General features: G+C 45.4%; 1 protein-coding gene across 1 annotated transcript in view; it reads right to left on the bottom strand.

Moving 5' to 3' along the window:
• Nucleotides 1–15283, bottom strand: part of LOC119405043 (sodium-coupled monocarboxylate transporter 1-like) — a 65708-nt gene that overhangs the window by 9765 nt on the left and 40660 nt on the right. Inside the window, exon 7 of the mRNA XM_037671803.2 lies at nt 13770–13870. Within this exon, the coding sequence (XP_037527731.1) occupies nt 13770–13870 (101 nt within the window). The remainder of the gene's footprint in view (nt 1–13769; nt 13871–15283) is intronic.

The raw sequence follows: 15283 nt of genomic DNA, 5'->3' as shown, positions 1-15283 counted from the left end.
CAAAAAGGCGAATAGTTCCTCGTAATTCAAAGCAAGTAAGATTTAACAAGAGACATTGATACGCATACGAATCTTCCTCTGTTGAGTACATGTAATCAAAGGTACTGATGAACTTAACAATTTATTTAAAAATTATTGGTGAAATCGGTCAGTACAGAAGGACATGTATCATATATATATATTTATAGGTAGTATTGCAACGTACACCATTGATACTAGATTGCTATCGCATGTAACTAGCTGTAGCTACTGTTATAGCTAATTACTAATAAAAGGTATAGAGATATGGTAATCGTACTCTGTAATTATTAATACTTACACTACACTTACACAAGAGGGTAAATAAGAATCAACTAATCGGAGGATCGCGTTGTAATGTATCACATGGAGTGGAGACGAAGAGGATGAAATATATAAGAATCTTAAGTTGCTAGTTAGTGATTAGGGTACTTTAGCTTAATTAGATGTAAGAATATCAAGTTGCTAATTCGTGATTAGGGGTCTTTTAGCTTAATTATTATGGATAATTAACAAAATTGACAATGACGTACCCGCAAGTATTCACACTGACTGAGGTTTACTCAGCAACATTATGCACATTTGCACACTGACGATATAAGTCATCACTTGTAACGATGAAATCACAAATTTTAAGCTCATAATAGAAGGATTTCAGTATAGAAGCAAGCATACGTACTTACATGAAATGCATACGGCATTCAATGTATGAAATTACGATCAGCGATAGATAATAACACGCAACTACTTTTAGTGGTAGTGATCGATGGTTAGTAGTCAGGGATGATTTTGGGGGAAGATCTATGGAACCGAATGATTAAAGGTGACAATGAAATTTTATGCAAGAGAAACATATATTATAGTTTATTGGTGATCGTTGTAGGCAATTATCAAGTGTGGGTAGATGGTCAATAAATTAATAGGACGATATTATTGTAATGCATCAAATGAAACTATAGAGGGAGAGGCTGAATACATTTAGAGTGTTTCGCTAATTGGCAATTAAGGGCTCTGCAGCACAATTACAATATTTATTTTTACAGCAAAGCTGTTATGCCCACCCGTTGTCCGACTCGCGATGTAGACAATGATCATTATGTCGGCGTGTTCACCATAACTGTGCCTAGTTAAGCCAAGTGAATCATAGCCAATGCTAATTAAGCGTAGCTGAGCAGGGCAAAGCCTAATTAGCCAGGCATCATTAACTCAGTGGCTAATTAGCGATTATTAATCCGAGTTGAAATTCTTGTTGCATAGTCGTGCCGCGCTCAGCAAGATGTGCCGAGCAAATGCTAATTAAGACTAGGTAATGCTGCGATAATTAGGGTTAATTATGCTAAATAGTTCATCAGGCTCAGATTGACTTCGAATGCAAGCTAGTCGAGGCCGAGCCTCGAATGTGCGAGTTAGGCTAATTAAGCTCATTAAGTTATAATTAAGGCTTGTCTGATTGGGATGCAAGCTAATCGGGACCAAGTCTCCAATGTGCCACTAAGACATATTAAGCTACTGCATGTCGGTGGGCTCGTTGGTTTGGTAGCATTGTAACGAAAAAACAGCACATGAAACAGGGACGGAAAGGGTACACACACGAGCGTTGTGTGTGTGCCCCTTTCGTCCCTGTCTTCTCGTGCTGTTTTAGATGTGAAGCATCTTATAGCGGAGTTCAATCCGGTGGTGGTGGTGTGTGGCGAGACCACCCTTACTGCGCATGCGCAAGCCATCTCCACACACCTCCTCTCCCTCTCCAAACCCCCTATCCACTTCCCCTCCCCCTCTCCACTCCCCCTCTGAAACGCGGGCTCTACATGCCAAAACGCTGCTTCGCATCGCCTCATTATCCCCTTTAGCGGGAGATGGTGTGATTTTTTCGTTACAGTGCTATTAAGCTAATTATTCTAATTAATCTGCTTTAGCAGATTCATATGGCGTTGTAATTTACTTGTGATTGGTACTTGTGATTAACTTGGTGTTGTGATTTACTGGTGTTGTGACCTACTTGGTGCTGTGATTGCCAAGCGATACCCGAACGAACCCTATCAACGCCTAGTCTATACTCGTAGTTTACAATGTGATCTCGTGAACACTTCCTGCATCGGCGTGTGAATGCATGTGTCGACACTTGGCTGGTAAAGCCAAGACCAGCCGAGTGTCGACCAGCTCCCCTCTAGCCCAGCTTTGCGCGACTCAGTGCAAGCTGCGCGAATTTTTAAAATGAGGTTAGCCCAGAATTCACATTAAGAATGACTTACTATATGTTGATCTACATTCGCACCTTGGCATGAAGTGCATTACTAATGAATGGCGACGATGAATTCAACATTTTAAATGTAGGTGTGAAAGCTGTCAGTGTAGGACATAATTAAGATAGATAGCTAGTATATCAATCTATGCAGTTATAGTACGATGGCGGGAAATAATAGAATATAGTTAATTATTTATTATTATAATATTATGGCGGGAAATAATAGAATATCGATTTAAAGGAGTACTGCGTTGAAAACAGCGCGAAAACTGGATGAAGGCTAAGGAAAAAAATTCGGCAGATCTCACGCGTTGTGGAAATCGGTTTCGTGCGAAGCAGTCATTGCGTACTTTTGTGCTGTATTTTATGGCTTTAAGCCAAGCGTTACGAGGTGGATCGACGTGATTTTGTAAGTGTAGTAGCTGTGTGCACATCGCGGGCTTACCAGGCACGTCGACAATACTGGCGTATAAAGGGTAACTTATGGTGCGACGTAACGTCAGCCATCACGTTAGAGCACATACGTCAGTATTATACAAAGTAAGTGCACTTTATGGTACAATCATGTGAACATCATACGTAACTTTCGTTAATGTCGGGGTCGAGCAATGCTTCAACTTCAATGTAGCTTGCTGAATCATAGGAATACAAATGCAATGCTTATTAGACTGCTGTAAAAGCGGAGCCAGCAACCACAGACGTTAATCTGATATAAGGCCTGTATCGCAAGAGTACATATGTAGTGTTTATTGCTTTCTTGTAAAATTAGATAGCCAGCACCACAACCACTACTGACGTTGCACCAACATTACGCCTGCACAGACTGTTTTCCAAACCACTTTATAGACCTGGCGCGGCTCTGTTGTAAAATAGCCGATTGCCGCGCAGAATGCTTGGGTTCGATTCCTGCTGGGGTCCTAAGTTTTATTCTTTACGTTCGTCGGGTCCACGCTGCCGATGTCGGTTTCTCTTAACGCTCTCGCATTTAAATTACCAATATCTGTTCTCGCTGTACCTGGGTAGATATAAACTCTCTATCCCCTGTGGCGCATACCCGTACACCGCCGCCCGTGGTACACGGGTATGTGCCACACGTGTCTGGAGGAAAGTGTTTGACGACGTACGCGACAGGATTTTCACGTTATTCAAGTCAAGACCCGACAGTCATATTCGTCAAATCCTCTTACCCTCCCCTGCCAATGTTGGTCTACACCAAGTTAAGGAGGCGATCAAGCGAGCACCCAGACGTAGGCGGCTAGATAGATAGATAGATAGATAGATAGATAGATAGATAGATAGATAGATAGATAGATAGATAGATAGATAGATAGATAGATAGATAGATAGATAGATAGATAGATAGATAGATAGATAGATAGATAGATAGATAGAAATGTTCAAATGTCAAATGTTCGCTAAGAAATGCTTCGCATTTAAAACAACGCAAGCACTGGTACATTGATGAGTTATGCAAAACCCTGAGTGCGAAAGAGCCTGATGTAAGAGAAACGAAGTGCAGAAGGTTGTGTTGAAGGGCTGGTTGCTACATGTTACTGCGTTGAAAACAGCGCGAAAACGACCCGAATGCTAAAAAACATAAGAACACGCTTGTGTTGTTTGTTACCCTTCGTCCTGTTTTCGCGCTGTTTTCAACGCAGTAAAAGGTATACCAACTGGCCCTTCAAGAGACCCTTTTGCAAATTAAAGGAGTAATTATTTGAATTGATAGTTACAGGCAAATAATAATTAAGTGCAGAGATGTAGTGAAAATTAATTGAGGGATATGATTACAAAGCATCAGTTGATAGCCCAAAGAGAGAGGGTGAATGCCCCCCCCCCCCCTATTGGGAAATTCTTGCTAATAAACCTTTTTCAAGCAATCCCAGAACACCCCGCGGGAGCGTGAAGCACTATAGGAAAAGTGTGTACATGCAGCGAGCCAGCCGTTCGGTCGCCCGCTGCTCGTTGGCGCAGTGGGAGCACGAAACGAAAATAACACGTTGAATATTCTTACATCATAAAACAATTCACATATCCGAACGCATCTGCATGTATCTCTACGCATGAAATGTGAAAAGAATAACACAGTCATTGTAGGTGTTGCCGAGCGTATGTATGTATATCGGACGTAGCACTTAAACGGCATGTGCATTATCGCGTGCCGATGCCGTCAAGACGTTCTGTTGTCATCAATATGAGCCAAACACCGAATTAATGTTTAGTGTACGAATACTTGTAATGCCCTAATGTAAATGTGACGTATCTGAATCGCCATAGACACATTTCCGTTTGAGCATTTGGTGTAGCCAACACTTTTGCGCTTGCTCGCTGCGTTTAGCCGCTATGGCCTATTTAAAAGGTAATTTCAGAGTTGCAGGTCATCTTGCTCACGACTATACATATCTGCGGCATACATTCACCTGCTAGCCAACATACGAAAGCACAACCAGCGTTTCTAAAATGCAACAACTGCAGTTAGTATCAACGAAGGGTGGTAAAAGCTTATCGTTTGATGCATATATGGGGCGAGCGACGCGCACGTGGTTTATCGATACTTTATTTCAGTATACTTTATACTTCAATGTATACTTTATTTTAGTAAACTCCGACTATACTCTCTGGAGTACTCTTTGAATATCACAACCTCACCTTGAGCTGGTCGAGAGTGTCGATGGACGTTGATTCCAAATGGATCCGCGAATAGCATAGACCGCTCCTGAACTTCATCTAGGAAGCCGAATTGTATCGTTTTAATTAATTTATGCTCTAGGGGCAGGGGACACGGCCCGGCTCGCACGTGACTAACTTCGTCCCATGTTTCTATTAGTCATATCTAGAACGGACAAAGCCTCAAAGCGGTGAAGAGAAAACTTGGTGCAGGCAAAAACCAGATGTATGCACTAAGGGACGAGGAAGACAAAAGCACTAACACTATGGGGAGGAGAGCTTGAATAGCTGATGAGTTTAACGGAGATCTGTACAGTAGCCGGGCCAACAAGGAAGATAATGTAAGAAGTAGTAGTAGCCCAGGGAAATCGGACATCCCACCGGTAAAGACAGGGGAAATAAAGAAAGCCTTGGAGGGAAAAAGAGGCAAAGCCCCTGGTGAGGATCATGTAACATCAGATCTGTTGAAAGACAGTGGACACACTGTGTTATAAAAACTGGCCACCCTGCATACGAAATGTCACTTAACCGTGAGGGTACCAAATTTTGGAAGCATAGGCGGAGAGTTTTCATTTTACCGGAGGGGGCGGGGGCCTGACTTGCTCTTCCACATTTCTCTCTCACTCTCCCTATATATATATGTGTATATATATATATATATATATATATATATATATATATATATATATATATATATATATATATATATATATATATATATATATAAGAGAGAGAGAGAGAGAGAGAGGAGTCCAACTTCCAAATTAAAGAATTTATTGTTGTAACTTTAGCCTCTTAGGTGCCCGCGATATCATAATCAAGATCTGTAAATGGAAGACTCTAGATAGATTTATTTTTCAATTTACACAAAGACATCGATCCACCTCGTAACTCTTGGCTCGAAGCGAAAAAAGGTCGCGTAGGCGACCTTTTACGTTGAATCGTTGACTGCGTCGAGTAAAATCGATTCACATGCGCCTCACAGGAGACAGTAGGCTAACGCTATCACGGGAAGCTTTACTTATATGCCAGTGAGTTCAATTCAAGATGGCCTAACGTAATTCTGAGATGGTAGCAAATACCATTTGCTACCACTACACCTTGTGCGAAGCTGCGGTTATGAATCTGGACGAGTAATGGAGTTGCTCATTGGTGGCTGTTAGTGGCCGAACTTTTAGTAAAACCCTTCACTGCTAAATCAAAACTGCGTACAATCTTTTCTCGGCACTTTTGTCGAAGGGTATCAATATGTAGGCAACCAAGAAATCACCCTTTTTTTTATTGGCGAGTAAGTTTGTGCCAACAAAAAACGTTGGTTTGTGCGAAAGCGTTCACTGACTGACTGTGTCGGGATTTCTTTGTATTCTCAGTATCATTTTTGTGTTCGAACTGGCTTGGTGATGGCGATATCAGCGGCAGCTGATAAAGAATGCGGCTTGTTATGAGCGCAGCGTTCAATTTAAGCATGGACATAGGATTGTTGACCCAACGTACCCCTGCCATGCGACGAAGAGCGTTGATCCTTTGCACTGTTGCAGTGACTATACCATCAACCGCACGTCGCAATAGTAGCTTGTTGTCGAGAGGCAGTGCACAGAAAAGGTCTCCGCTTGGCGATGGGAGTTCCTCAGGCGGCTTCAAACAAGAAGGTCACCAATGAAGCCGAGTCTCTTCCGCTCCGCCTTTTGGCGTTACAGGCCTTATTGACGCAGCTGTCAAGACTGGGAGAGTCCTTCGCAGGCACGGCGCTTCTCCGGCGGCTCAGAGCAAGAACTGGCTCACATTTCAACGCGGCGCTGAACACGTTTCGATATTTAGGCTTGAAATTGCCTAAACGGCGCCCTCTGGACCCGCCATGGTCTTTTGTGGATGTTGCCTGTAACTTCAGCGTACCCAAGCTACCAGCGAAACGCACCATTCCAGCCGCGGAAGCAAAGTTTCTTGTGCTGGAGCACTTGAGTACCATGTACCACGGCCACCTACAAGTGTACACCGACGGATCAGTGTGCAAACAAACGGATAGCTGCGCAGCGGCTTTCTGCATACCCTGCCTTGGCGTGTCATGGTCGGGCCGCCTGGATCGCGTGGTTTCGACCACAACGGTAGAAAGCGCTGCAATCACCGCGGCTTTGCGAAAATTGCGATCCTTTTCTGCACGAGATGTTGTAGTGCTGACGGACTCCAAGTCGGCGCTACAAAGACTGCATCGTGGCCTACCTCAAGAAAAATTCACCAGGCAATCTCTGGCGCTCATAAAACACCTTATTGGCAAGAGCTTTAATATAAAGTTTCAGTAGATCCCATCCGACGTTGGCATTGAAGGCAATGAAAAGGCTGATGCCCTTGCATGCCAAGCGCGGACATCTGTTCCAAAAGTAAGAACTCCTAAAACTTACCAGAACAAAGATGCGATACGCAATCATTTCAAGGCGATCTACAAGTTTCCACACCAAGCATGTGTAATCCACGGACTTTCTCGTGGACAAGCGACGCTGTTGTACCGCGTAAGAACCGGCTCCGCATACACCGCGGCTTGGTCATTCAAGACTGGGCGATACGATTCCCCGTTTTGTGCCTTCTGCGGTGACATCCGGGGCATTGAACATTTTAGTTGGCTTTGCCCACAGTTTGAAGTGAAAAGAGCATTGATGGTCCGCACCTTGCAAAAAGGTTGTCATAGGCACCGGACATTTGAAGACGTCATTTTTCCTGAAGTGCCCGCGGCAACGAGGAGGACCGTGCAACGAATTTTGCTGGTTTTCCTGCGAGACACTGGGCTGTTCAATACTTGGTGACATACCCCTACAATTCAGGAGATGCTGAGGAGGAACAATTGCCGGCCATGCAGGCCAGGCTAACCCTGCCTGCTGCAACATCACCACCACCACCACCACCACCACCCATCATTTTTGTGTTCTGAAAACGATTCACTACGGGGTCCAAGACAATTAGAGCGCAGCTCTTAGGCGTCCGTTCCTGCGTTGAGCGGCATCGCCGTTGGCGTCGGCGGCGTAACCGACAGCGCGAACGAGGACGAAAGAGAGCGAACGCGGAGTCTGTCGATATCACGAGATACTGGCCTCTAACCTCGCTTTCTTCCTCTGTCGCGCGCGCTGGCACCTCGGTCGGAGCTCGTGCGCATGCAGGGCTGGCACGTGCACTGCGGCTGGCTTCGCTTGTCGTAACGGGGCTGTGGGTGTTTCACTTAATTGGTTCGCGACAGCTGCAATGCACAGAGTATATAGTGTGCGTAGCACTCGAGCGCTGGCAGTTTCTGTGGCAATATGTAACGAATGTTACATTGCTACAACTGCGGATAGTCAAAACTTCAAACACAGCTGGCGTTGCCCGAACACGAGGCTGCGCTCAGCGAATTAGGCAGTATCGTAATCGCCGGTGAATTTTTTAATTTGTCATAGCTTAAGTCGTCGCTTGAGTTGTTCATCAGCACAACATATTCTGCACGTAAAAATCCGTTTGAGGGGCACTTTTTCATTGAATGTTTGACTTGTCACTGGCCCATGTGCCGAACTTTAAATGGCTAAAATGAAAAAGAAGCGGGCATAAACAGCCTCCTGTGAAATAGCTGCCAGACAGGACGACCCGGGGACCTAAGCCAAGCTCCTAAAAAATACCCTCGGCCGGCGCCAGGGGGGAGGGGGGGGGGGCTCTGCCCCCCCCTTGAAGCAGTCCGGGGGGGGGGGGGGCAAGCCCCCGAGCCCCCCCGTACTTTCCGCCTATGCTTGCAAGAATACTAAGATCATCGTAATCCATAAGAAAGGGGACGTCAAGGACTTAAAAAATTGCAGACCGATCAGCTTACTGTCCGTTGTATACAAGCTGTTTACAAAGATAGTAGCTAATACAAATAGGACAACATTAGAATTCAGTCAACCAAAGTACCAAGCAGGATTCCATACAGGCTACTCGACAATAGACCACATTGACACTGTCAGTGAGGCGATAGAGAAATGCGCGGAATATAACCAAACCCTATATATATCCTTCATAGATTACGAGAAGGCATTTGATTCGGTCGAGTATCAGCAGTTACGCAGGCGCTACGGAATCAGCGCTCGATGAACCATAATTAAAAATACTGGAATAAATCCGAGGTTTAGGTGCACCTTAAACAACCTCAGGTGGTCAATAATTCCGGAGCCCTCCCCGACGGCGTCCCTCATAATCATATCGCGGTTTTGGGACGCTAAACCCAACAATTATTATTATTATTATTATTATTATTATTATTATTATTATTATTATTATTATTATTATTATTATTATTATTATTATTATTATTATTATTATTATTATTATTACAACACTTGATACTGGTAGAGTGTTGGTTTATTTAAATTTCATTACCAAAAATGAAAGCTCGAAGCCTTTATATTCAACCTGGTTGAATGTTTTCTCCTCAGTGCATTGGTTTAAACCGCACTTGTCTTAGGCGTCAAGTCATGTTACGGATTTCTAATCTTGCATTATGACTGAAAAAAAAATACAATGACCAGGAGAAGCCATTTCTTGACTTGTACCCCGCGAAAATGCACACTGCGGTGTAGCTTTTAGCATGCGACAGCAGCGCCAGAAGACAGCCTAGCGAGCAAAGCAAGCAAAGCTAGAGGAATATCATGACCTTGTCCCTTTATATATGTTTTTTTTGTAATTCTGCAACAAGAGCATCTGTAATTCCGAAGTATCCACGTGCGCGTTCACGTGGTTACTTGCGCATTTTTAAAATAAGCAGATGATAGAACATGCACAACATTAATTTAGGCAAAACTCGGTATGTGACACTATCGCGTTAATGATGAAGCGTGTGTACGGGGTTGTTTTTCACGTATTATTTCTGTTGTCCCCTAGCGGCTTATGCAAATAATAATAATTTAAGGGATTTTACGTGCTATAACCACATTGTCGTTATGAGGCAAGCCACAGTGGGGAATTCTGCAATAGGTTTAAACACCTGGGGTTCTTGAACGTGCACCTACATCAAAGCAAGATGGCGTCCTACGTCAAAGCAATACGGCCGCCATGGCAGGCAATCGAATCCGCTACCTCGCGCTTAACGGCGCCACACTTTATCTGCCAATCGCTCCTACGGCGGATACACATTATGTCGGTGGCTCTGTAATAAAATTTAACCCCTTTAGCTGACGCTAAGGAGACCACAGTAGCCTATGCTCTGGAGAGACATTCATTAATTAAACTATTTTAACGTCCTCCTTAGTCCATTCCATTGGTCGTCCCACCCTCACCCTGAAGCATTTTCCACCTCACCCGTTGTTGCACAGCCTCCGGGTATCGGCCCACTCGAGGTTCGGTACCAATGGTGTTCGCGCCGCCGAAAGCCGGATTTTTAAAATCACGAGCCATACAACGCTCTCGCCTTAATGAATGATTGTTACTTAGCACCCTCTGACTGTGCTAAGTGTTTATTGACATTATTGTATGATTGAGACGATGATAATGAGGGATACGAGGAAACCGAAGAATTTCACCATCTAAGATTTCTGACCAATTAGGTCAGTAGATGGGTAGGTAAACATAGTGTCTACCAAGTATGAAAATAATAAAAGGTAGTCCGTGCATCTCAGAGGGCGCCACACTTCCTGCGAGATGTGAGTCGCGCACTGCAGCACACTGCTTTTAGCGTCATTGGTTACAGCACGTGACTTCAGTTAACCTGCCATTGCGAGACGCTCAATGCGGTCACTCTAAAGGCGCCGCGAAGAAAAACAGAAAGAAGGTGGGGCTCGTCATGTAAGCAAAACAGGGCACATCGCCTACGATACGTAAGGGAAGGCAGGGAAAGAACACCGCTTGCAGAGTTCTTTCCCTGCATCGCCTTGGCGAAGGTGTAAGGCCAGCGTTAATAATAACATCTGGGGTTTAACGTCCCAAAACCCCGATATGATTATGAGAGACGCCGTAGTGAAGGGCTCCGGAAATTTCGACCATCTGGTGTTCTTTCAGTGCACTGATATCACACAATACACGGGCCTCTAGCATTTCGCCTCCATCGAAATGCGACGGCCGCGGCCGGGATCGAAGCCGCGACCTTCGGGTCAGCGGCCGAGCACAATAATCATTGCTCCACCGCGGCGGACAATGCCTGCGTTGACAACAATGTTTACCTTCTGGTGGCACGGTAACAGGGCAGTTCAATGCCTTCCTACTCTTGCAATAGTGAACGGTGAACTTATTGACAGAAAAAATAAAAGACATTCGTGAAAGGTTGCTGAGCTTGCCCCAAACATCGCCCGGTGAGGTGCTATACGTTGTCTTACGGTAAACAAACACACGACACAGAGAATAAAAATAAAACGGCTTTTCGAGACCTTTCCACGTCCCTTGCTCAAATAAATAAAATATTTCAGCTCGTAATCAATATATTAAACGGGTCCTGAAGAGGGGCCTTTTAGCGAACTTTACCATGTAAAAATAGAAACGCGCTATTCTGTCCCGAATAAAGCTGGCCGCAAGAGCGGGGTTTCAATCCGCGACGTCCTACAATTCTGCAGACCAGCATAGGCAGTCAAACCAGAAGGCGGGTTTCTCGATACGTTATAGGAATCTAATCTGTCTCATTACTCTTTCACCAACACTTAGCAGAGAGAGAAACGCGGCCTGTGTAGCATGTCATGCGTAAATGTGCACTTTCGACGTATAGGTATGTTATTTAGAAACAAAAAGCGCGTTGTTAAAGCTAAAGCGACTTTATTAAAACCATTATTTCTAAGAAGATCATCAAACAATATTCTGCTTGCAGAAGTATTCTTCCGTTACTTCTGTTGCTTATTGAACTTTAAAGAAAAATGTCTGTGGCAGCGAGTAGAAGACGGCCAAGCGTCTTCACATAATAGCGCAAAATGTTGATTTTATAAATTGAGGCCAACAAAAATTAGGGACGTCAAGACTCTGCACATTCGGAAACCCGCGATCGTCATCACCGCCTCGCAAGCTTGCATTATTTTCTGGAAGTTAGGTTTTTCACTTCACAAAAACAGCAGCGCTAAAGGACGCGTTCTCGGTCTCTTTTAAGAAACCCGTCGGAGCCAACAATAATATCATCGGACGAAATATATTAAGAGGCAGGGGATGAGAAGAAGGGCAGCACGCTCTTTCGAGAGTTCGTAGTTATCAAGCACAGCCAAGCGACTTGTATGTGTGCACCCTTTCAGTGCAACAGAACTGCTGACTCACAATCGAACAGCCCAACCGGCCGCTCATCGCATGCGTTGCGGTTATCACTCGGCGACTGATCTTCGCGCTCGCTGGTTGCAGTGGATATCGCCGTCGTGCTTTTTTTTATGTATTGTGGTTTTCTCAATCCGCACGATTACGGCAAGCGTCATCGCGCGAATTTTGAACGTTGAAGGTCCGTACGCCACGTGGTGTGAAAAACGGTGAACTAGAAGCGATGTCCCGAATTCCTGGGTATGATTAGCACGCATGCGCACTAACTGCTGACCTAAAACAGCCAGAAAACGCCTCGTGATACCAGCGTTTGTCACGGCAGCCATTTAAATACATGGCGGTAGCAGACGATAGCAAACTCGGCGCGCTTTTATCCGGGCTCATCGGCCGACTGTTGCTAGGGGGTCACGTGAGTTTGGAAAAAGGTCCATTACGGCGCTGGAGCTAGTTTTCACTAATAGCGAAAGCACACCCGAATAATAGTGCCGTGACGTGACCTCCGTGACCAGCGCCTGCAGCGCACCGCAGAACAACGGCACCGTCACGGAGCTCATCGCGGAGGCCACGTCCCTAATTTGCCTGGCTTACATGTGCACCGCCAGGTGCCACCACGGATTCGGTCGTGAACTTTGTGGCTGCTGCAACGAGGTATTCTGTAACTGTAGTCGGTTACAAACATGGAGGAAAAAGAAACTTGGAGGGAGCGTTACGTGATAATCTTCAAGCCCAGCCGTAAAAAAATGAAACAAGAGCATGCTGGGAAGTTTGACCGAAGCATGGAACACGAGGGGGGAGCGGCGTCGGTAGAGGTTGGCTTGTGGACGGTAGGCGCGCGCGCGCGCTCGTCAATTTTTTTTTTTTTTTGCCATGAGCTCACCAAAAAAGGAATCGATACAAGAGCATGATGGGAACTTTGACACCAACACGAGGAGGTAGCGGCTTCAGAGGAGGTTGGCTTGCAGACGCTAGACGCGCTCCCTCCTAGTTTTTTTTTTCCCCTCCATGGTCACAGCCTATAATAATAAACACGAGCTCCGCCCCTAAAACCGCGATGCCCTTGTCAGTCACCTACGTGAGATAGTCATGCAAACTAGCTTCCTTTCGAACCCTAAGTGCTTTTTCTACGCTAATGTAAACACCAGGCACGTCGATAACTACAGGTTCGTCGTTCCTACCTAAAATACGACATTTGGCTAAGCACTGACGTCAGAATCGCAGATGAAATTTACTTGGACGTTCAAGTTATTCTACTTCTAACCAGCGACGGAGAAATCGTGTGCTTATGGGAACACCAACCATCTGAAACGCGCGAAAAGTGCTTGACGTCACGGAACTAAGCAAATGTGATTGGATGAAACGTCTATGCATATTCTTTCTGGCAGGGTCAGTGGTAGTAGCCGTAGGCGGAGCTTGTATTCTTAGGCTTTTACCGGCTATAAGAACTTTGCGGACAATCTCAGGTATAATCATTTGGCGGGTAATACAGCCGCGAAAACGTTTCCGTAAATTGCCTTATATGGATGGGAAGTTGAGGGAAAGCCATATCTTGTTTTGATCGTTGCAAGGCCGACTGGCACGCCTGTAAGAGTTCCAATCTTGCCGGTAAGAAGTGGTAGAGCGACGTCGTACGTACCGCACATTAGGCTGAACGTGAGGCCGAGCAGCACCGTCAAGCAGGCCGTGAGAAGACTGAACCAGTATGGAGAGATGCGGTACAGCAGGAGCGCGTCTGCGCTGTGGGCCATGGGGGAGTGAAAGGAGAACAATTTGAAGTACGTAGCACTTTAAAGGCCCGGCAGTGGATGTCGTCCATCCACTGTCTCATGTCGCATGTTCACGCAGTGGTCAATGCAGGCCTAAAACAAGGCTAACAATGCTCAAAGCCACTGTAAAATAAACACCCAGAATTTATCGCAGTAATTTACCAAAAATCGCGAGAAACGCTTCTAAAACTTACTGCTGATGCCCACGCCGCGGAAGAAAGGGCGCCACCGCCTCATAATAATATCATAATATCTGGGGTTTAACGTCCCAAAACTACGATATGATTATGAGAGACGCCGTAGAGGAGGGCTCCGGAAGTTTCGACCACCTGGGGTTCTTTAACGTGCACCTAAATCTATGTACACGGGCCTCAAGCATTTTCACCTCCATCGAAAATGCAGCCGCCGCGGCCGGGATTCGATCCCGCGACCTTCGGTTCACCCGAAACACCTCGCAACAGTCGCAACTCACCATGTATTGTAGCGCGTCGCCGTATTTTAACTTGGTAGAAATTTAAGTCTTGAGAAAGGAAAGCGCTCTTCTCACCAAGGATTCAATCGCTGTCCTGCAGTTATCCTTGCTATAGCACCATTATCCTCGCGCGCCATGGCAAGGGAAACGCTGGGTTGCGCGTGCTACGCACTTCCTCAGGTTTCACGGTAGTGCAGCTGCATTAAGCGCAGGATTTAGAACTACATCAAGACCTACAAAAGAACGACATTACTTTTTTTTAAAGCGATCGCTAAATCTGTAGTCTTATTTATTTATGCGCTTATTCATATCGTGATTTACACCCACTTGGAGGCACTAGAAGTGGTCTCAAGCACGCGGCCCGGCCGGCATATGAAAGTGTTCGTCCCATCTTTCTTCTTGTCGTTCTCTTAAAGGGCCCCTCACCAGGTTTGAGAATTTTGAGCTAACGAGCGCAATGCGTACACTGGGCGTTCACGACCACGTCTGCCAAAATTTGCAACGCTACGCGCCGCGGAAATGGGTCAAATTTCAAGGTGAACGCCGCTTGCCCTTCCTCTCGCGGGCGCGCGCTTTAGAGAATGAGGGGATGACCTACATGAGAAAATGGCCCTACGTAGATGGTAGTGCTGTGACGTCGCTCCTCTACGTAGACGACTATGCTCTGACGTCGCTAACAGTAGCACGTGACACTGAGATAATTATTTGACACGACGTGTAGTTGGTGTAATTTGTTGCTTGAATGGATCAATAAAACTTGAGAGCAATAATAAAACACACAAACGGAATGTGTGCGTTTTCTGTTTTAATTTTTGCTGCGAATCGCAGCGAGATTCGAGACTAATCTACCTCCGTTTCGCACGCGTTTGTGTTCTCGCGCTTTGCGCATCGTGCAGACGCCACCATTTACAA

The sequence above is a fragment of the Rhipicephalus sanguineus genome, chromosome 9, assembly GCF_013339695.2.
Source record: "Rhipicephalus sanguineus isolate Rsan-2018 chromosome 9, BIME_Rsan_1.4, whole genome shotgun sequence".
NCBI lineage: Eukaryota > Metazoa > Arthropoda > Arachnida > Ixodida > Ixodidae > Rhipicephalus > Rhipicephalus sanguineus.
The sequence above is the reverse complement of the archived record's forward strand: the minus strand, read 5'-3'. Positions and strand labels throughout refer to the sequence as shown.